The sequence below is a fragment of the Carica papaya genome, chromosome 7 (genome assembly GCF_054855325.1).
Source record: "Carica papaya isolate Zhongbai chromosome 7, ASM5485532v1, whole genome shotgun sequence".
Classification (NCBI taxonomy): domain Eukaryota; kingdom Viridiplantae; phylum Streptophyta; class Magnoliopsida; order Brassicales; family Caricaceae; genus Carica; species Carica papaya.
Window position 1 is genome coordinate 111,812 of NC_142315.1, and position 22,231 is coordinate 134,042.

At 38.4% G+C, this 22,231-nt stretch overlaps 3 protein-coding genes across 4 annotated transcripts; 1 reads left to right on the forward strand and 2 right to left on the reverse strand.

Annotated features, from left to right (window-relative positions):
- Window positions 1–710: 710 nt before the first annotated feature.
- On the forward strand, window positions 711–7,717 carry CARB (carbamoyl phosphate synthetase B). The gene is made up of 4 exons (XM_088207594.1): window positions 711–2,045; window positions 2,632–3,324; window positions 4,312–5,881; window positions 7,428–7,717. The coding sequence occupies exons 1-3, from the start codon at window positions 711–713 to the stop codon at window positions 5,860–5,862; spliced, it is 3,579 nt and encodes a 1,192-aa protein (XP_088063720.1). The 3' UTR covers window positions 5,863–5,881; window positions 7,428–7,717.
- Window positions 7,718–8,452: 735 nt separating this feature from the next.
- On the reverse strand, window positions 8,453–12,991 carry LOC110812066 (SWAP (Suppressor-of-White-APricot)/surp RNA-binding domain-containing protein). 2 transcript variants are annotated; one of them, XM_022038740.2, is made up of 4 exons: window positions 12,593–12,991; window positions 10,579–11,563; window positions 9,639–9,907; window positions 8,453–9,520 (listed from the first exon to the last, which is right to left on the reverse strand). In XM_022038740.2, exons 2-4 carry the CDS (start codon window positions 11,550–11,552, stop codon window positions 8,772–8,774), a joined length of 1,992 nt encoding a protein of 663 aa, XP_021894432.2. In that variant the 5' UTR covers window positions 11,553–11,563; window positions 12,593–12,991; the 3' UTR covers window positions 8,453–8,771. The 2 variants fall into 2 exon arrangements, with proteins under 2 accessions (XP_021894432.2, XP_021894431.2); XM_022038739.2 differs by having other exon boundaries at window positions 10,579–11,639.
- A 1,128-nt stretch (window positions 12,992–14,119) lies between these two features.
- Window positions 14,120–22,214, reverse strand: LOC110812082 (uncharacterized). Its single transcript, XM_088207422.1, is given in 14 exon segments — window positions 14,120–14,934; window positions 15,162–15,312; window positions 15,414–15,651; window positions 15,750–15,960; window positions 16,053–16,174; window positions 16,380–16,517; window positions 16,718–17,464; window positions 18,981–19,464; window positions 19,558–19,708; window positions 19,922–20,159; window positions 20,285–20,495; window positions 20,610–20,731; window positions 20,831–20,968; window positions 21,172–22,214. Coding segments are annotated over 14 exon segments (4,092 nt in total). The 5' UTR covers window positions 21,986–22,214; the 3' UTR covers window positions 14,120–14,607.
- Between the last annotated feature and the right edge of the window lie 17 nt (window positions 22,215–22,231).

Genomic DNA, 22,231 nt, shown 5'->3' on the forward strand with positions numbered 1-22,231 from the left:
ATAAGCACCTGAGGATTTCATGAATGGAAAGTTTGAATGCCGTCTTTTCTCTTTATTTCCTTGTCTCTCTATTCTCTCAAATTTCCCTCACATCAGAAAGCGCCTAAATTGATCTGATAATCTGATTGTAAAGGAGAAATAGATTTAAAGAGAGAGATACAAAAGCAGGATTTATAAAACTTAGTACACAGTTGATGTTTTGTTTACAAGGAAAAAGAATAGCTTTAAGGATCTTTGACTCTCCGCAGATGCCTCAAGCCTCCGCTCTGATCTTTCTGGTCTTGAAAAACTTGGTTGAGGTAATGTTAACTTTAGAGAAGCAAATTGGAAGAGGATGAATGACGAAAGGAGCTTCATTAGTCTCTGTTGAAAATTTATTCTGACAAGGGAAAGGGAAAGTGGAAGCGAAAGTGAAAGGGAAATTAAAAGTGAAGGGCGAAAATGGTGATTTAGTGTTCTATAAATAAACGGTAGAGATTGAGTTTTTTTCTTCTAGATCTAACGGTCACATCATACTTCCTTTTCAATTCCCAAAAATTAATCATATTCATATGGTACCGCCCTAAAACCCTAACTACATTTTTGGAACTCCAGCGACCTTCTGTCTTAATTTTTTTTATTAAAAGAAACACTTCTCTCTCTCCCTCTCTGTTAATCACCTTAACTTGCTGATCCTTTCTCTAAACAATATTCAACCAGCCAAAGGAAGAATGTTGAATGCTTTCCCTAAATCCTCTATCATTTTCACTACTTCCAAACCTTGCCTTTCCTCCCGGATAAGTAACTTTGGCATCGGTTTCTACTCCGACAGCAAGAGAGTCAGAGGGAGGTACAAGCAAAGATTCTCTCCGATAAACCTCCAACCATGGATACCGCGACACCCGAGTCGTTCTCTCGCTATAGTCCACAACTCGGTTGGTGCCGAGTCTGGCGCCGCCGACGTGAGAGGCGCAGTGGCGCCGTCTGGAAAGTTTGGGAAGAGGACGGATTTGAAGAAGATTCTCATCCTCGGTGCGGGACCAATCGTGATCGGCCAAGCTTGTGAGTTCGACTACTCAGGTACTCAAGCGTGCAAGGCGCTCAGGGAGGAAGGATACCAAGTTATTTTGATAAACTCGAATCCGGCTACGATCATGACTGACCCAGACATGGCGGACCGGACTTACATTACGCCAATGACTCCGGAGCTGGTGGAGCAGGTGCTCGAGAAGGAGCGTCCCGATGCGCTCTTGCCCACTATGGGCGGGCAGACTGCCTTGAACCTCGCCGTAGCTTTGGCTGAGAGCGGAGTGCTCGAGAAATACGGCATTGAATTGATTGGCGCGAAGCTCGATGCCATAAAAAAAGCGGAGGACAGAGACCTGTTTAAACAAGCAATGAAAAACATCGGCCTGAAAACGCCGCCGTCTGGGGTAGGAAACACTCTGGACGAATGCATAGAGATAGCCAGCGAAATCGGCGAGTTCCCGTTGATTATCCGTCCCGCATTCACCTTGGGTGGGACCGGAGGCGGGATTGCATACAACAAGGAGGAGTTCGAGGCCATCTGCAAGGCGGGATTGGCTGCAAGCTTGACCTCGCAAGTCTTGGTGGAGAAATCTTTGTTGGGATGGAAGGAGTACGAGCTCGAGGTCATGAGGGATTTGGCGGATAACGTGGTCATCATATGTTCCATTGAGAACATTGATCCTATGGGCGTGCACACCGGCGATTCCATCACGGTTGCACCTGCTCAAACGCTCACTGATAAGGAGTATCAGCGATTAAGGGATTATTCAATTGCCATAATAAGGGAAATTGGAGTGGAATGTGGGGGATCCAATGTGCAGTTCGCTGTCAACCCAGCGGATGGTGAGGTTATGGTGATCGAGATGAATCCGAGGGTTTCCAGGTCCTCTGCTTTGGCATCCAAGGCTACTGGGTTTCCTATAGCCAAAATGGCTGCTAAATTGTCTGTTGGTTATTCGTTGGATCAAATTCCCAATGACATCACCAAGAAGACACCAGCTAGCTTTGAGCCTTCTATAGATTATGTAGTAACGAAGGTCATGACTTACCTATCTTTGATCTTTATGTGCTTTGTTTGTTTTGATTAATCTGGTTAAATTAGCAATATAAATTCACTTTGGGTGAAATGGAAGCTTGGTATGAATCGGCCTAGCGAGCGTATGAACTTATTTTTGACTTGGTAAATAATGTTATCTCAGTCTTCAGGATAGAGTACCTTAAATTAAATTACAAATCAAGATGTCAGAGTGGTAATAGTGGTGTGTTTAGATGCTAAGTCCATGCGTAAACTGGCAGGAGTTTTATCTTCGCTTTACTGAACATATCTTCTGTGTTTACTTTTATATATCAAGTTGCTGTTTGACTTACTTAAGACATATTTTAATCCAAGATGTTGAAAGTGCTGGGAATGCTAGTCCTTATTATATAATAGGGGAAAAATGAAACGATAACTTTGTAGCTAGTATTGATTCAGTTTCTAACATTAGTAAACTCTATTTTGAAGATCCTATTGTGCGTCAGAAGATGATGTGGAAAATTTGGTACAATAACAAAACTGGAATAATGGACTGGTTATCATTAGAGGTTTGCTTAATTATGTTTCATTCTACAAATTTCATTCAGATCCCCAGGTTTGCATTCGAGAAATTCCCTGGCTCTCAGCCAGTTCTGACGACCCAAATGAAGTCTGTCGGTGAAGCCATGGCGTTGGGTCGCACATTCCAAGAATCTTTCCAGAAAGCACTTAGGTCTCTTGAATGTGGCTACTCTGGATGGGGTTGTGCGAAGGTCAAGGAACTAGGTTGGGATTGGGACCAACTCAAGTACAGTCTTCGAGTTCCTAATCCTGACCGCATTCATGCGATATATGCTGCTATGAAGAAGGGGATGAAAGTGGATGAGATTCATGAGTTAAGCTTCATTGACAAGTGGTTCCTAACTCAACTCAAAGAGCTGGTAGATGTAGAACAGTATCTTCTGTCCCGAAGCTTGACTGAGCTGACAAGAGATGATTTTTATGACATAAAAAAGAGAGGATTCAGTGATAAGCAGATAGCTTTTGTTACAAAGTCAAAGGAGAAGGAGGTCCGTGAGAAGAGGCTGTCCTTAGGCGTTACTCCAGCTTACAAGCGAGTAGACACTTGTGCTGCAGAATTTGAAGCAAATACTCCTTATATGTATTCTTCATATGATTTTGAATGTGAATCAGCTCCAAACCAAAAGAAGAAGGTTTTGATTTTAGGTGGAGGACCAAATCGAATTGGTCAGGGCATAGAGTTTGACTACTGCTGTTGCCATACATCTTTTGCTCTCCAGGTTTGTATTTGCTTTATTTTCATATTTTCTTTTTCTGTTGTGAGATATTATAATGCTTCACATTTTTAGTCCTGTACCCTTTTTCTCTTTTAGGGTCGTTCATAACCATGATCTGTGTTACGAAGTTATGCTGGATATATATTTGTAAGTGAATCCATGTGAAAAATTGTATATGTATTTAAAGACAATGTACTCTCTATTGACTAGGCACTGCAACCATTTACACAAATTGGATAGCCAATTAGTTATAATACAGGATATTGAGGAGGTCTGCAAGATCCCTTCATCAAGAAACATGTGATTGGTGAACCTCAGCTAAGGTTTGCTGCCAAGTTTCCCTATTCGTATGGTTGACAGTTCCTCCCCTATAAAACTCTTTCTTGTTTCTCTTCAACCAATATATAAAAGATAGGGGCAGTCTAAGGTAGGAACCATCTTTCCACCTCTGGTATCTCTGTCCTCTCTCAAGCCCTTATTTTGTCTGAACAGAGCATGGGGCAGGCCATTGCTGTGACAACCAAAGGCCTTAGGTGCTGAAGAGAGCATAGTCTTTTCTCATATATGAATGAGAATGATAAAGTTTTTGCGGATGGATCCTTGGGGCAAAAGGACATAAGGTTGAATCCCATTAACACCAGTGATTGTAGGGTCAAGAAAAGGGAGACGATGAGTTTTTGTTTTGTGGCTTATATAAAATGGATCCTATCTAGCTTGAACAGATCTATTTGCAACCTTACCAATCTGATTTCTTTATGCCAAATCTGTCGTCAGAATAGTATCTATCTTGAACAGATCTATTTGTGTGCCCATTCTACCTCATTTTCTGGCATTATTTAGATCTGTCATAAATAATCATACTTGATATTATTTATGGACTAAGATTCCAATGGGGATAGGAAGTGTTGCAGATAGCCTTATTTTTGTTACACTTTGGCTTCGTCATCCTCTAATTTAACTGCTTATGCTTTTTGTAATTTTCTGTTTCAGGATGCAGGATATGAGACAATAATGATGAATTCGAATCCTGAGACAGTGTCTACAGATTATGATACAAGTGACCGTCTCTACTTTGAACCCCTAACAGTTGAGGATGTTCTAAATGTGATTGATTTAGAACGTCCTGATGGCATAATTGTACAGTTTGGAGGCCAAACACCTCTGAAGTTGGCCCTTCCTGTCAAGCAGTACTTAGATGAGCACAGGCCTACGAGTTCCACCGGTGCTGGACCTGTATCCATATGGGGTACATCCCCAGATTCCATAGATGCAGCTGAGGACCGAGAGAAGTTCAACGCAATGCTTAAGGAGTTGAACATTGAACAGCCAAAAGGTGGCATTGCTAAGAGTGAAGCTGATGCTCTCGCGATTGCAAAGGATATAGGTTACCCTGTTGTTGTCCGGCCTTCATATGTCTTGGGTGGTCGTGCAATGGAGATTGTGTATGATGATGAAAAGCTTGTAACCTATTTGGAGAATGCTGTTGAAGTTGACCCCAACCGTCCTGTGCTGATTGACAAGTATTTATCAGATGCCATTGAGATTGATGTCGATGCACTTGCTGATTCTTATGGGAATGTGGTAATTGGTGGAATAATGGAGCACATTGAGCAGGCTGGTGTCCACTCTGGTGACTCTGCCTGCATGCTTCCCACACAGACTGTCCCATCTTCTTGCTTGGAAACTATAAGATCATGGACTACAAAGTTGGCAAGGAGGTTGAATGTATGTGGACTAATGAATTGTCAGTATGCAATCACATTATCGGGAGATGTTTTCTTGCTAGAGGCGAATCCCCGAGCTTCTCGTACTGTCCCATTCGTATCCAAGGCAATAGGTCATCCACTTGCTAAATATGCGGCTCTTGTCATGTCTGGGAAGGCACTTCAAGACCTAAATTTCACAAAAGAGCTTATCCCACAACATGTGGCAGTGAAAGAAGCTGTCTTTCCATTTGAGAAGTTCCAGGGCTGCGATGTCTTGTTAGGGCCTGAGATGAGAAGCACTGGTGAGGTTATGAGTATTGGTTTTGTATTTGCCATTGCATTTGCCATGGCCCAAATTGCCGCTGGGCAGAAGCTACCACTTACTGGCACAGTGTTTATCAGCTTAAATGACTTGACAAAGCCCCACTTAGAGAAGATTGCAAAGGCTTTCTTAGGGCTAGGATTCAAGATTGTTTCGACTTCTGGGACTGCTCATTTTCTTGAATTAAAAGGTATTCCAGTGGAGCGAGTGCTGAAGATGCATGAAGGGCGGCCACATGCAGCTGATTTGGTTGCTAACGGGCAAATTCACTTAATGGTCATCACAAGCTCTGGTGATGCACTTGATCAAATTGATGGTCGTCAACTGAGAAGGATGGCTCTTGCTTACAAGGTTCCTATAATAACGACAGTTGCTGGGGCTCTGGCCACTGCTGAGGCAATAAAGAGCTTGAAATCAAGTACAATTAAAATTATTGCCCTTCAGGACTTCTTTAACATTGAGTCAAAACTAGAGAGCAGTAAAGACCTGCAGTCACTCTCTTCTTCACCATAAATTGAGTAGGCATTTTTGGGTAAGTAGTGGTGTTTATTTTCTTTTTCACTTGATGCCTTCTGCTGGTATGCCCACTAGTAATACTTGGAAATGGTCTGACTTTCTTCTTACCAGTTATTTCTATCATCTTCTCTCTTTGTTTTTGTCCATATATGAGCTCATAATAAGTATTAAAACAAAGAACGTAGTGTAAGAAAAATTTTTGAACATTCAAAATTTTAATGCTTGTCTGAACGCATCGGTCAGTCTATTTTTTTGTGTCATATTCCAAAAATTATTGGTAATTTCAACATTTTTTCCAATGCCCTCATAAATCATCAAATATGTCTTCCCCACAGAGAAAAGTTAAGATAAACTATTTTGGCTGAACATCTTAACTACATGATTGAAGTATTAAAGATGACAATATTCAAATTTTAGGATGGTTTAGATTTTTTATGATATAAAAGTGAATGAACTTGAAGAAGAACGGCTCTTGTATGAGTAACTTCATTCTTTCTCATCCCACTTCTCTGAAAATGTATTGAATTTAGAAAATTACTGTCTCCCTGAGTCCATTTTTCCATACTTTCTTGTCATATTAATCAAAAGTTGTCTTTCTTTTTCTTTTTCTTTTTTAATTACTGTAACTTGAGGATTCTTTTAATAGAAAAAGAAATTTCATTCAAGCATCAAGGCGATTCCACCCATGTACCAAAAGGGTATACAGAAGAGAGAGCAATATATACAGATATTATTTACACCGCTCGAGAACAAATGAAAGCTAAAAATTAGTTTGTGGATAGACTGATAGAATTATGGAAACCATGCTTAATACCACCATTTGCTTCTAGTTGGTTCTAATCCTTGCCCAAGGGTTTTGATTATTTACTCCTACTTAAAAAAGATTGATAATAGGAAGTGCTAAACTAAAACTTTCTAGGTTTCCATCATTGAACTCTAGCATCTATCTGAAATTTTATTTCGAAGGGTGTAAAATGGTTAAGACTATTTTGAAAAAGAAAATAGTCTGGGTGGAATTAAGTCAACTGGCGAACCAAGACTTTTACAGGCCAAACAACTGCTTGGCGTCGGTGCAACATTGAAATAAAAAAAAAAAAAGGCCCTTTAACTAACTGTGGTAACCCCCATGATCATCACTAACAGATTCCCGGAGCAAAAATTAGTTTAGCCCATAAGTTGTGATAATCTTGTATCTGAGTACTGTTCTGATTGTTCATCTGCATCAATGTTTTCCCATCTTCTGTAATTTTTGGATTTCCTCACTTGCCAAATTTCTAGATTGCCTACAGTTTGGGACAGTTTCAATACTACTTTTCTGTGAAGAGGTGCATTTGTTCGATCAGTCATTAGGAGAACAAAATTTCTAGGGTGGTACAGTTTTTATTGTGTATAAAGTCTCATCATGTATTATTTTTGTATGGAAAGAGAGTAAATTTTTTATGACATGCTGATAGAAGTTTCCTAGATAAACTTACTACTTGGAAAATATTTGCTTGTTATAAGTTTCTTGGTCTTTTTGGATGCATGTGCTTGACGGCGTATGATTCCCACTCTTTTTACAGCAAACTGTTTGAGAAGGGTCGTTGCCTCAAGAAGAGATGGATGTACGACCAAATTATGTACGTGGTGTTTTAGAAGCCATTGCATCCAAGTGCTATGAGAATGAGAGCAACTACAAGAATGTGATTTAACCAATAGAGGCAGAATTTAGGGTGGCGTTTTTTAATGAGTTGTCTCTGAAATGTTGTGTGTTAAAAAATCAGAGACATTCAGTTGTGTATAATCGTGAACCCAATAATTATTGTCAAGAAATTAACCTAATAAACATTCAGGATGTTTGAATTTGGATTTATATTATCGTTCATCAACATCATTGAAAAGTAGTAGTTTCAGATGGCAGAGGAGACAAATAAATCAGAGCTTCAATGATTTCATGAGTTTCAATAGCAGGAATGGATACATACATATATATATATATATATATATATATATACACACGCGTATGTAGTATCGTTTTCTTTTTTAAATAAAAATTAAAATCAAAAATAAAAATGAAATCTAAACACTAACTATAAATCTATTACATAAAAATAAGAAATTAAATATTTTTCATTCAAAATTTAAAGTAAAAGAATAAAAATTAACATGATAATTATACTTACACATATATATTATGTTAGGATAAAGTTTTAAATATTATATATTTAAAATTTGAAATATAAAAATAAAATTTAATTTTTGATCAATTACAAATTATAATTATAATTTAATTAATTATAATTTATGTATTATATAATTAACTTTTAAAATTATGATTCGTGTACAAAAAGAATAGAGAACTAGTTAATTTTTCAAAGCATATCAATAAGTAAATAATATCCAAATTTAACTGCAACAGTAAATATATGTGAATGCTGTATACAAACTCTAAATAATAGTGAAAACATTCTGTGAATTGAAGTTATAATTTTAGTCATCTTTCTCACTATCTATTTACAAATTATGTTTTTATTTTCTTTAAGTTACACATATTTTTCCTTATCTTCTCTGTTACAGTAACATTTTTTAGTAAATCTTAAGAAACACGTTTGCAAATTTTGGCAATTCCATCTGATCAAAGATTCTTAACATATTCCATCCCTGTTAGGGCAGTACAATAACACCCCTTACCAGTAGTAGTAATAAGTACAACAATAACATAACATACCTAACAGGTTTCGTCCATACAGCGGGATTTTTGCCATGCTGGTGTGAAGTCCCTCCATGGCAAGGTAGTAACTTTCAAACTCCCAAAAACTACTTAGACGGCCAAAGTCAAAACTGAAAAGAGAATAGTTGATATGAAGATGATGAGTTATTTTAGTTGAGAGTTCTTAACAACCATCAATGAGATAGTTGACAGGATTCTATCTCGAAGCGGCTCTTGCACTCATAGAAGAATGGTAGGTGGTGCTTCTCTGTTTCCGATACGAAGTATAAACATCATCATATTGACTTGCCTCATTTGGATTAGCTGTTGCCCCAAGTCCTAATCTTCCTGAGCCACTTGATCCTGGTTTCCGGTCTACACTTCCATCAGCAAAGGTTCCAGTTTCTGGGTCCACCTGAAGGTTAGGTGGTGGAGGGATACAAGCCCCTCCCTTGCGAACCGGGCGCTCCCTTTCATATTCATCATCTTCATCCTTCGAATCAGAGTTCATGGGACCTTCAGATGGATTAATCTCTCCAATTTCTTTAAAAAACTTCGATACCCTCTCAAGGACTTCTGAGGGTGATATACTGGATGGTGGTATAACTGTTGGGATGTCCAAAGGACTTAAGGGGGAGTACGGCACCCCACTACCTATCTGCATCTTTCTGACCATCCCAGGAATCAGACCGGGTGGGAACAGGGGGTATGGTGGCAATTTTTCACCAACATTTGAGGCTGGTGGTGGCAATTGGCTTGCTGGCTGGACAGAAGAATCTATTGGCAATGACCCAGGAAAAGGACCAGAAACTGAATTTGGGAAAAATTGCTGGTTTACCATAGGTGGTGGCATGGATAAGGGCATTTGTTTCTCAGTATGTTCTTGATCCATGACACTTGCAACAGAACCTACCTTATCAGGTTGCCATTGTGAGACATTATGGTTTGTTGGCTGCTGCGTCATCCCTGCACAAGAAAAGAACACTACAAAATTTCAGCAATGAATTTTATTGCTCTTGACATCGTGACTTAAGTCCCAATCTTTTTCTTCCCTTCATGTGAGTGCATTTAGAGATAAAGTTACCTGCAGACGTCAAGGAATCTGCTGCTTCTCTTGAAGGCCCAGTAAACACATTGGTTTGTGGTCCACCCTTCATCTCACCCTCAAGGGCATAAATAGTGTCCTGATCAAAAACTTCCTTTGAAGCCCAGAACTGTAGAATTTTCTGCAATCGTGGCTGATTTTCCTCGTTCTGAGGGTTGTGGTAAATCCTAGAAAGCATGGGACCTAAAACAGGTTTGAATGCAAGAGCTTCATTATCAAGTTCATTAGGGTTCATCCGCCTCTGCAAACTGAATATCAAGGGAGCTAAGGTCAAGGAGGATCAGAAGGAAAAAGAATGACAGAATCCAGAGATACATCCCATCCCACAAAATTGAACAAAGAATGATCAACTATGTTATATCCTTTTCTATTTTTGAACTTCAATGGAAAAAAAAAACAGTTAAATATGGAACTAAATGAATAGATCCGCAGAAATTTGTTTTCCCCTTGACTCTTTTTGCTTAATCATATAATACCAATGCAATTCATACTTTATGAAGATTCAATTGTTTACTCGGATCAAATGCATAGCAATCAGTAATTTGCCCAAGTCCAGGCAAAATGTCCTAAATCACTCTGCAGTTTCTTCTTTAAACCACGAGGAAATAACAAAGTAATTTTTTCCAAGGCCTTTATCTATATTGCATATGTAAGGAAGACATTTTTTAAGGCCTTCCTTATCTTTGGTTTGTTCTAACTTCTAATGGTAATCGACAGATTCTAACTTCTAACAGTAATGATTCAGTAGCAGGGTGGTTTTTGGGGAAAGGAGAGAAGATAAGCTTTATGGTATTATAATAAGAATTTATGCAACCAAAAGAACTTTAGAGATGAAAAAAAAAGGAACTCCACACACTAGCAGTGCAACCCAAGAAATAGATAAATGGTGGTACCGTTGACAAACAACTGAAACAAGTACCTGTCAAATAGAATATCATTGGCAAGGTATATTATATGCAATTGCCTCTCAGAATCATCCAACGTAAAGACTCTATCCCTAAGTCCCTCCGCCAAAGCTGGTGCAAAGGGAGCTCTCTGCATGAACCAAATCTTGGCACTTTTAATTGACTCTTTGGTTCCGTTAAGATTAGTAAGTACATTGCTAAGCTCCATTGCAACATCAGAAGGGAGTGGACCAGCCAGACCTTTGTAGGAACTAGACTGATCATAATCTGTACGACCCTGGCCAGCAAAAGGATGAAGACGCTGTTGCTGATCATAGAATGGTGGAAATGGAGGTTGATGCATTTGAGGGGCACCAATAGCCCCAACAGCAGCAGGTGCAGCATTAATAGGAGGAGCATGTAGAGGAGAAGGATTCATCATGGGATTTTGTGAGGGATGCATCACAGGTAGAGAAGATGGTGGAAAAGAGAGATTAAAGGGGCCACCAGAGGGTCGTGCAGATAACCAGAGCTTGTATCGGTAGTAGCCATGGCCTTCACCCCCAAAGAGAAAGCCATAGTCAGGATTATCTTGTTGTTTCTCACGGATCATGGCTTCAAATTCTGGACCATTCTTTGTGGCATACTCAACAAGCTTGTCAATGCGTTTTTGGAGCTCAGGATCGGATGGGGGAGCAGCTGGGGGTGGAGCAGAATCATATGGACCAAGAAAAGGAGAAGGAATAAGGTGAGGGGGAACATGTGAAGGGAAAGCTGGCGGCGGCTGCTGCTGCTGTTGCTGCTGCTGGAGACTAAACATCTGTTGATGGGAAGGAGGATGAGGGTGAAGCGGTGGTTGCTGTGGCATGTGGTGATGGTAGGGGAATTGTTGGAGAGAAGGATGCGGGCCCATGAAATGCGGAGGGAATTGTTGATGTTGTGTATGAAATCCATACTGTTGCTGCTGTTGAATATTAGGTGGTGGCCTCTGCTGTTGAGCATATGCCATCGCAGAAGCTGCTGCATAATCATGAAGCCGACGATCCATAAATAGCTCTAATAAAATCTACTGAAAATTGACCAGATGCTTGAACTCCTACACAAGACATGAAGAAAGTAAAGAATCAAGTAAAAAACTGAAGCTTTAAAGTCTAGTCCAATAAGCCACTGCAAGAGATAATTTTTTTTATCAAAACAACCAAACACACCCGTTCCAGTATAAAATATAGCAATCATTCTTAATTATGAAACGAAAAATCAATACACAAAATGGAGTCATTACTAATCCATATTAAGATATGTTTAGAGCCAATTAACCTAACAAAAACATCTAAATCAATATCCAAATCACGAAAATATAAAACCCCATATATCAATCCAAGTTATACAACTAAACGATTCCATAGACTAATAAAAGTGTCCAAGTTACCGTTCCAACAACTCAATCGTTCAAAATACTAAACAAACATAAAGTACTAGAAACTTATCCTTGGAGGCCAAGACCATCCTCAAGCAAATGCCACATCATACTACTCCTGAAGCATCAAGGGATTTAGAAAATTCTTAGCTAAAATATGATATCCAGGAATTTGCAATCACATAAGGTCTACCAATCTGCTATGTAAAGGTGCCAATCTTACAAACCAATTATCAAAGAACCAACAAAATGAAGTACGTATATCTATTTTGTAAATATACACAAAATTCCAATTGAAAAGAGGTACAAACTTAGCCAACCAATTTATGAACTCTGAATCAGACACATAGGACAAGGGAAACTGCAGGATATCTCCTACTACAAAATAACGAGAACAAGGAGCATAGAAGAGATATAAAAAAAATAAAAAAAAAAAAACTATTTCATAAATGTTTTTACCGTTCAGATAATTATCACCAAGTGACAGAGAGGAATCAGTGAATCAGATTAGCTCAACGCGAACAAATTCTAAGTTAATGTTACCAAATGCCAATAATACCAAGTCATAGAAAAGGATTACAACAACCAAGGTGCAGAAGGCGTAGAGAACAAGAGAGAAAATAGGGTTTTACCTCCTGCCTAATGGCGACAGATGCGAGGAATAATATAAATCAGTGGGTGTAAAGAGCACTAGTTTCTTGCTTCGCAGGAGAAAACGTAGGAGCGTGTAAATCGAGGGAACCGTGGAGCGAAAAATTGGCCGAGATGACAACAGATATCGAGGGAGCGTTAACCGATGCGATTAGTTGGTGGAGGATGTAGCAGAGACGGGCAGGGAAGCGCAGTCGTAATGGAGTTGTGGAAAGCAGGCGAGAGTAACTGGGTTTGTTGAGTTAAGTAAGAGAGAGAAGAGAGAGCAGTTGGAGAAGCAATTGAGGAGGAGAGAAAAGGCGGTGATGATGCAGTGAAAGAATAAAGAGGAGGTAGGTGGCTTAGGGATTAGGGTCGTAACCGGTGTGATTTTCCGGCGACAGAGATTTCTTTTGTGGAGGGAGTAGATGGGCCAGAATTTGTATGGGCTTTTAGTTTAAACTTACAGGCCCATAAAGTTTTGAAATTTTCTTGGGATAAAAAAAAAATAGTAAAAGTGGAGGAATAAAATAATGTAAAAATGAAATATAGAAAGATAAAAAAATTGCACCATTTTACTTTAAAAAATGAAATAATTAGTATATTATTATATATTGATAAATATAGTTTTTAACTTTTTATAAGTATAGATGTAATTATATTTTATACTTTATGTATAACTAATAAATATATTTCACCTTAATATTAATTTTGTAAGATTTGCAGTAACTTATACATTGCTTTAGAAAAGTGGAGATGGGCAGGAAATGACATTTAAACTCTGCCTCATGTTTTGTAATAAGGAACTAATAAAAGTGCACTACATTCTTATGCTATACAAGATTATTTATATGTATATATATATATATGCACATTAATTACATAATTATGCTTTAAGCTTGAAAGATTGAAGGGTAAAGTAAATTTTGTTATTTTGTCAAATCAACTGTGTTTAATTTAGTTTATTTTTAAGTATTTTATAACAATTATATAAAAGATCTGAAACCAAGTGAATGATTAAGGTAACAAATCAAATTAGCCTATGTATATATACAAATTTGTTTATGTCTCCACAACATGAAGAAAATATTTTGCTATAACTTTTTTCTCAACAAAATTAAAGAGAAACAAAAAAAAAAACAACAATTGCTCGCAATCAATCACACAAAGTTACTCGATCCCTAATAGAGATAAGAGATTTGGGCATTCGACAATGAAGCATTGTGACAAATGATCACACAACGAAGCATTTGATCATGTGTTTAGGTACTCGAACTTGGAAAAATATCAAACTACGTTGTGATGGGAAACAATGTGCCAAAGATTGCTTAGACATGCTTATGATCATGAACATAACTTTACTACATCTATATAGGTGTTTATTTATGTAAAAGATAAGAGAAGATTATTTTAGTTTCAGAGCATACATGGTTAGACGAGAGAATCCAAAAAACATGTATTGTGATCCTCATGGATTAGAAATAAAAAAAAACAAGAGCGAGAATGTTTGATGATAAGCTCAAACAATATGGTGAAATTGAAAGGACTCAATTGATATCTTAGTATAAGATAAAATCAAATCTTTTACAAATAAAAGAGCCTAACGATGAGGTTATTTAGGCTAGATGTTAGAAGGGAAAATTAGTTGCAGGAGCTTTTAGAGACTAGGAAATAATATGACTAAATGAGTAAGAGTAAACTAGTTTTAAGGATGATGATAGAAGTGTCAGTAACGCTTCAAACATATGCATCTCTAGCATGACATGACATGGTGGGAGTCGCCTACCCCAGGATGAATCTGCAGAACGGTTTAAGTTCCAGCTCTACTCTCTTCTTGTATCCAAAAAAAAAAAAAAACAGAGGCTCCATACATAATGGTATGCCTTGTTTACTTTTTTTACTCGTTGTGGGGTATTGTTAAAATAAATATAGTGGCTATGTAGCAGATAATTTTTGTCTAAAAAGTTTTAATAATATTTGTATTACACTTACTTTTAAATACTAGACAACTCAAATATTATCGGGGATCTAACTCTGAAATTGAAACCTCATTTACTGTAAATTTGGCAGCTTCAAATCTGGATTTATCTGAATTTTCTGAAGATGACCATGTGTCTGCTGTCTGGGTATTGTGTGTAAAGAATGCAGGTGTTGAAGGTAAGGGGAGAGTAACAGAGTTGCTACCAAGCATGAGAACAACTGAAGCCATGGTTGGTCTTCTGGATGCAATTTCTTGAACACATAGTAATCCAATGTGCAAGCATCTCCTTATTTCACTTCCACAACCATTCCTCAGAATCGGATCAATCACGTCTACAGCTGCTCCTTTCCAATTTTTCCATGCCTGCAAAATTTCAACAATTACTTGAATCTTTTAGATCATTTTGACAATGTCTATGCCTATTCATGATTTAATTTTTCAGTATCCTTCTCAAACTTTAGTCCCTTCAAACAGCTTTAGCTTCACCTTTTGAATGCCATTGGTCTGACCTTAAGAAACAATTATATCAGTGGTGACTAGATCCAAAATGTTACAGAGAATAAGAAGTACATGAATTAGTTTTCACTTACACAGGTTAGAAGCCCCCCTGCTTCGTCCTCTTTGCTAAACTCACCATTTTTCTGACCGCTGATAACTTCCAGAAGCAATACCCCAAAACTGAAAACATCAGATTTAACTGAGAAACGCCCGTCCCTTACATACTCCGGAGCCATATACCCACTGCATAAAATTGGTGGTAAAAATTTTATTCATGAGATATTCTGTTGAGTGATAAGGGTGAAAATTAGAAGACCAGAATTCTGACATGAATCTGGACTTACAGTGTCCCAGCGATTTTGCTTGTATCTCCTTGAGTCTGATCAAATGCAAACAACCTTGCCATTCCAAAATCTGAAATTTTTGGATTCATCTCTGAATCTAACAGAATGTTACTAACCTTGAGATCACGATGAACAATCCGTAATTGAGAATCTTCATGAAGATAAAGAAGCCCACGAGCTATGCCTCCAATAATTTTGTAGCGTATGTTCCAATCCAGAAGTGAGCGCTTGACTGGATCTGCAAATTCCATAGAATCCTCAATGAATTCATTCAACTGCATAAAATTTAGGAGCAGACTACAAGAGCACAATAAATTGAAAGAGATCTAAGAGTACCATATATAAACTGATCGAGACTTGAGTTTGACAGAAACTCGTAAATGAGAATCCTTTCATTTAATTCTAAGCAGAAACCTATGAGCTTAACCAAATTTTTATGTTGCAGCCTTGCCAATAACAGGACCTCATTCTTAAATTCTGTGTCTCCTTGTTGAGAATTTCTAGACAGTCTTTTTACTGCTATTTGTCGTCCATCAGGAAGCTGGCCCTGCAAATATTTCAGAACGTGAAGTTTTCGGAAAAAAATTGTGAAAGATTGCAATGAATGATTAAAATTACGTTTTAGTACAGGAATATTACCTGGTAGACAGCACCAAATCCACCTTGTCCAAGCTTATTTGTATCTGAGAAGTTATCCGTTGCATTTCTAACAACATCAAGGTCAAATTTCAAGGAATCCATGGCATCAGTCCTATCTGCATCTTCACAAATAGAAAACATCTCAAGAAAGATACAATTAGTAGCTGAATTCACCATAACATTTAGAGATTACTTCTTCACTCATGCTACGTTCTAACCCCCAGTACACTCAATCTCACATATTGACTTCCTGGAGCATACAGCAGTTCTAATCAGTAATTAGAAAACGAAAAAAAAAAAAAAAGATTAAGAGCATATGGAACTTACTTTCAACTTCAACATGCAGAAACTTTCGCTTTCTCCACCAGAAAAGGGTAAATGTGAGAGCAACAAGAGCCAAGAAAATTATTGCACAAGTAGTAACAATTGCTACAACTGTTTTTGATGACAATCCCCCATTCTGATCTGCACAACACAGACTAGCTTATGGACGACATGACAAAAAACACAGCAAACTTGGAGTTACAAAATGCTTAAAATTCACCAAGATAAAAATCTTTTGGTTCAATTTTAGACCAGGCAGACTGCACTGGCCTATGACGATCAGATAAAATATTAAGCTTCTGCGATTTTAAAATCAAAATAACCCTAGAAAAAAATATTACTTTTCTTTAGTGGTGTTGAAGTAGTTGAGTTGGGAGAGGTATGTGAAGGTGAAGACGGCGGTGGAGAATCTGGGGTTGCAGCGACGTTAAAAGCTTTGGCAAATGGATACAAGTCCCAGCGGAAAAAGCAGCTTGGTCTAAAAACCACTCCTCCTTGCTTCCCATGGCAACATTTTTTGTATTGACCAGCAGAGTCTCGTAGACAGTAGTTACAGTCGGCTTGAGATAAGTCTGGACTACACTGCATTAGAGCGTATATGGTTTGCAACGTTGGCAAATCTGCTTGTTCAATTCCATACTTAAGCCCAGAAGAATCCATGGAAGCCTTTCTCGCCAAACGAGATGCCAAACTCTCCCAGATTTGATCAAACTCCGTAAGATTTGATGTGATATTACCAGTATTATAGACAGCAACCATACGATCTAGCGTGCGTGAGCCAAAAAATGCATGGTCCGCACAACGTACAAGGCATGGAGACTCACCTGCCCATGTATATGCTTCTTTCTGGTTGGGACAAGTTGTCAGGATATCTTGAACTGTCATGTTGACACAGCTGAAACAATCATTTACATCATAACCTCCTCTGCAGAGTGCGAGAGCATAAACTGTGTCTGGTTCCTGACCTATGGAGGTATTGTAGAAACCTCCTTTTGCTATAACATTGGAAGGAAGCGAGGAGAGGGCGCGTTCCCGGTTTCTGCCATATGCACTTCCAGCAGTGAAGTTTCCTGTGTCAAAGCATACTGCTGCATTTGTAACACCAATGATCAGAGACAAGCAAAGAGGAAAAACCAAATAACGCGGTTCCATAGCGAAATTGTGGATGGTTGTATGACTGCTCCTAATTACTGCGTGTAAAAGAAACTGAGTTACATTTTTTCATTTATATTGGTGCGGTAGGCAGAAATTTCAGAGTTTACTCATAAAGTGGTCCAAATTCTAAAGGCTTCCAGTCTGCCTCTGGGTACTCCTTTGATTGTGAGACCAACTTCCATGTTTACTAAATCAAACTGATTGAACTTTCAATTGAGAAAGTCAATTCTAACCAATCAATACGCTGAGTAGTGCGTTAAGACAGAATTGTCAAATTGGGTGGTGATTTTTTGGGAGGTTCAAGTTGACGAAGTCTACCTATTTATTTTTTGATATTTTAATTTTACAAAATATATAATTGTTGGGTTATAAATAAAAGCTTAAGTTATTATTAATAATAGATCTTAAAGTTGTGGACGACTTTTCTAGCTTCTTTTAATCTCTCGTCTTCTTTCTTTTGTTCTTTAATAAGGATTAAAATGGTTGTGTAAATGCATGAATTTCATGTAATTCCAGCGAAGTCCATGATTTTTCTTCTTTTTTAAAACTCTTTAGATGTGTATGCTTTCATATACATGCTTAGCCTCTTTTCTTTCTGTATATGCATGTCTTACATTAAATAGTTTTCCATTTTAAGGGGATCATACATATATATCATCTGTAAACTGAACTCATACTGTTCCGCAATTACTTGCATGGCAGTTATTTTGTGGCTTTTGAAGCGTTAAGGATTTGTGATATTGTATGATATAAGCATCAGGAGGAAAAGGTTGACTGACAGTGTCTTTCGGACCCAATGATTTATAAGAGCTCTGAAGATAAAAGTGAAAGTATAAGGAACTATGCCTTTCCTCAAACCAAACAAACTATTGATATCAGCCAAGTAGAAGTCAATGATGCATCCAATAATAAGTAACCCTGATATGTCTCATTACTCAATTATAAACTCACTGATGATGATTACTAAGCTTGCTGGTGGAGACAATAAAGGTATGGCTGCTGTAGTAGGGGGAGGGAAATGGTGCAGACGCAAGAGACTTGGTGAAAGCCTCACATAATAATCATTACTTAAACTTTCTGCTATATGATTAATCAAATTCTCAATACAAAGCACGGAGTTCAAAGACAGCAAACTAGAAGCTCAGTAGGAGGATCAACAAATAGTTGGACATTATTAAGATAAAAATACTCTCATTGTCATAGATTGAGACACATCCCAGGTTTGGAATTGTAGAAGAATAGAAAATGCATTCCACAACGGATGTATTACATTTCGCTCTATTTATTACATGTTTATAGGGCCTATGAGATGCAGCTATTCAGACTCTATGAGGTATTACTAACACTAGATCTTCAATATGGAGAAATGACACATCTCATTGTTGTCAATTATGCATCAAACAACTTAAGGTAACCATAACATAATAGATTACTAAACAATAAACTCACTGGTGGAGGTTGTTGAGGCTACTGGCATAGGCAGCAAGGATAGGGGAACAGTAGGTGGTGCATGCGCAAACAGCTCATAATAAGAGCATGATTCAAGCCTCTCACAGCAACTTGACTTAATGTTCACAAATACTTCAGTACTTTAACGAGGATCTACTTCCGTGATTGATGCTTCATCAACTGACCAGGACTGTGATGGCAGTGATTTGCTTGTAGATGTATCAGGATCCATACTCTTTATTGGCTTGTCTAAATCTGCTCTACTTCGAAGAAAATATGCTGGCTGTCCAGGTAATGGTACAGTAACAGAGTAACTGTTAAGCATGAGAACTATAGTTGCCATTGTAGGTCTATAAGCAGGATTTTCCTGGACACATAATAGGCCAATATGAATGCACCGGATGACTTCATTTCTTGAATAAGAATCTCCTAACGTTGAATCCAACAATTGTAAGGGTGTCCCTTCCCTCCAAAGTTTCCAAGTCTGTGATAATTCAATAAATAACATTTCGGATTCAAACTCATTATTGTGCATTGGCAGAAGTAAATGGAAAAGGGGCATCTTATTAACACTTACATAACTCAGCAGATCTCCAGCACCATCTTTCTGGTAGTAACAACTGTTCTTCTTCCCACTTATAATCTCTAAAATTAACACACCGAAGCTATAGATATCTGACTTAACAGAGAAGTGGCCATGCATTGCATATTCCGGAGACATGTAACCACTTATGACAAAACAAAGACATAAGAAGATTGCTCTAGAATACGAACAGATAAATTTCAATAACTTCTGCTGAACTAGACAACAGTATATAAGCTAGATGCTACCCGTTTTTCTATTGTCTAGTTTGAAGCAGAAACAGTGGCATCTTGCACCGTTAGGTTTCTCTTCTAATAACATAATAACGTAAAAGAGAAAGATAAAGAGAAATTCTTACTATGTTCCGACAATTCTACTAGTGTTTCCTTGAGTCTGATCAATCCCGAAGATCCTTGCCATGCCAAAGTCTGAAATCTTTGGATTCATATCCTTGTCTAATAATATATTGCTAGCTTTGAGATCACGGTGTATAATTCTAAGACGAGAATCCTCATGAAGATAGAGAATTCCTCGAGCAATCCCACCAATTATCTTGAAACGTCTTGACCAATCCAATTGCCCTCCTTTTTCAGGGTCTGCACCACAATCAAGATCAAGTATGGTCGAGTGAATTATTTATTTCAAAAGGATAAATACCCTCAAACCTTAAGAATAATTTGAACTTTTGAAAATGCATGCAAGCACAGATAGAGCATATCACCATAAAGAAAATAATCAAGGCTTTTGTTGGGAACAAATTCGTAAATGAGTATCTTTTCTTTTCCTTCCAAGCAGAATCCGAGGAGCCGTGCTAGATTTCTGTGTTGAAGCTTGGCAACCAATACAACCTCATTCTTAAATTCTTCTGCACCTTGACCAGAGTTTCTCGATAATCTCTTCACAGCAACTTCTTGTCCATCAGAGAGTGTACCCTAGACATAATGTGCAATATTAATTAGTCTTTAGAAATAATGCTTCTGTTAATGTTTTTTTTATCTTGTCCAAAACTCCAACGTAGAGGAAAATGCTTAGACTTGGATTCATACCTTGTATACTTCACCAAATCCACCTTCACCTAACTTATTAACCTCCGAGAACTTATTTGTGGCAGCTTCAATTGTACCAAGATCAAATTGTAATGATTCCACCAGCGTAATTTCAGTCCCAGCTGTACAATCAAACGGTAATGTCATTGTAAGAAAAATCTACAAAGCCTACAAAGCATTTTGAAGTTGACATAGTATACAAGTTCGTTAATTGTTATTACCATGATCTTCCGGTTCAGCAGTGCTGTGCTTCTTTCTTGACCTCCTGATTAGGAAACAGCAGCCCATAATAAAAAGCAGAATAGAGACAGAGATTGGAGCAATAATAGCAATGATCACCGCATTAGGCTTGCCTTTTTCTGCATGAAAAACAGTTTGTATAAAACACAATGGTAAATCAAGTTTTCAGTCGTTCTGTTCTTTTGTAATTGCTCAAGAGCGATAGTAATCCCACGTCTCGAACCTAAAATATACAAGTTTAGGCCAGAAATTAGCAGTATATCAAGAATTTCATATCTTTGGGATGAAAAGAAACAAAAGAAAAAAGAAAAAGCAACTTTACTTTTCGGGTGAGGTGCAGAGCCAGGAGCAGCAGGCGCTGAAGCTGGCGATATTGTCAAGTCTTCAAAAAATGGGTAAAGCTCAAATCGGATACTGCAGCTTGGATTGAACATTCTAGCACCTTGGAATATGCCACAACAAGCCACCAACTGGTTAACAGCTTGCGTCAGGCAACCGCTGCAATCAAGCCCTGTCAAGTCCGGCGTGCATTGCACGAGGCTATAAACTGTCTGCAGAGCTCTGAAATCCACTTTCTTGGCGGCAAATTTCTTGGCCCCAGGTCCAGCAGAAGCGGCCGCCTTGGTGGCGTCGTTTAACAGCGAAGCCACCAGCTGATTGAAACGGTCCTGTTCGTTGGAGATATTCAAAGTGTTTCGCAAGATAAGAGCAGGATCTGTTGCCCATCTGGAGAAGATGGACCGGTAGGAGTAACGAAGCAAGCACTGGTCGTACCAAATGACGGTTTCTTTCTGAACAGGGCAGCGCTGGATCGTGTCATCCACAGCAAATTTCACGCAGTCTCTGCACGTTTCTTTGTCCACATCTCCACGGCAGAGAAACAGGCCGTAGACTCTGTTGGGAAGCTGTCCGGCGGTGGTGTTGAAGAATCCGGCATCGTAGGATGCGTTGGCGGCGGAGAGAGAAGCGAGGAGAGTATTTAGGTTGGCCTGGTAAGTGGTGTTTGGTGCGAAGGTGGTTGTGTTTGAGCACTGATGGTAGAGATAAGTTGGGTCTATTCCGCTTGTGGACATGGCTAGGGAGGTGAGGAAGACGAAGAGAAACGCGAACCCAGATGAGAATTCGTTGGCAGCCATCGTAATCCTGGGAATTTGCTAAAGAACATACGAAGCAAAGACTTGATCCTGATTTAACTTTTCTAGCCTAGATATCAAAAAGAAATGTGTGAACATGGGAGCTGATCATGAGAGTGACAGTCAGCAGGGTTCAAAGTCAATTTGGATTGAAAAATCAAAGGACGTTAAAAATGGTTGGGGATAGAAGTAGACGACGGGAAGCAATTAATGGTCTTTTCATTTATCTTTTCACGTAGCCATAAAGAG

Bases quoted from the DNA above. Each gene is read 5' to 3' on its own strand.
- CARB (XM_088207594.1), top strand. From the start codon at position 711: ATGTTGAATGCTTTCCCTAAATCCTCTATCATTTTCACTACTTCCAAA. The intron at 2,046-2,631 runs GTCATGACTTAC...AATTTCATTCAG, and splicing joins TAGATTATGTAGTAACGAAG to ATCCCCAGGTTTGCATTCGA. The intron at 3,325-4,311 runs GTTTGTATTTGC...TTTCTGTTTCAG, and splicing joins ATACATCTTTTGCTCTCCAG to GATGCAGGATATGAGACAAT.
- LOC110812066 (XM_022038739.2), bottom strand. From the start codon at position 11,591: ATGGATCGTCGGCTTCATGATTATGCAGCAGCTTCTGCGATGGCATAT. The intron at 9,908-10,578 runs GTACTTGTTTCA...CTTGATATTCAG, and splicing joins AATGATATTCTATTTGACAG to TTTGCAGAGGCGGATGAACC. The intron at 9,521-9,638 runs GTAACTTTATCT...TTTCTTGTGCAG, and splicing joins AGATTCCTTGACGTCTGCAG to GGATGACGCAGCAGCCAACA.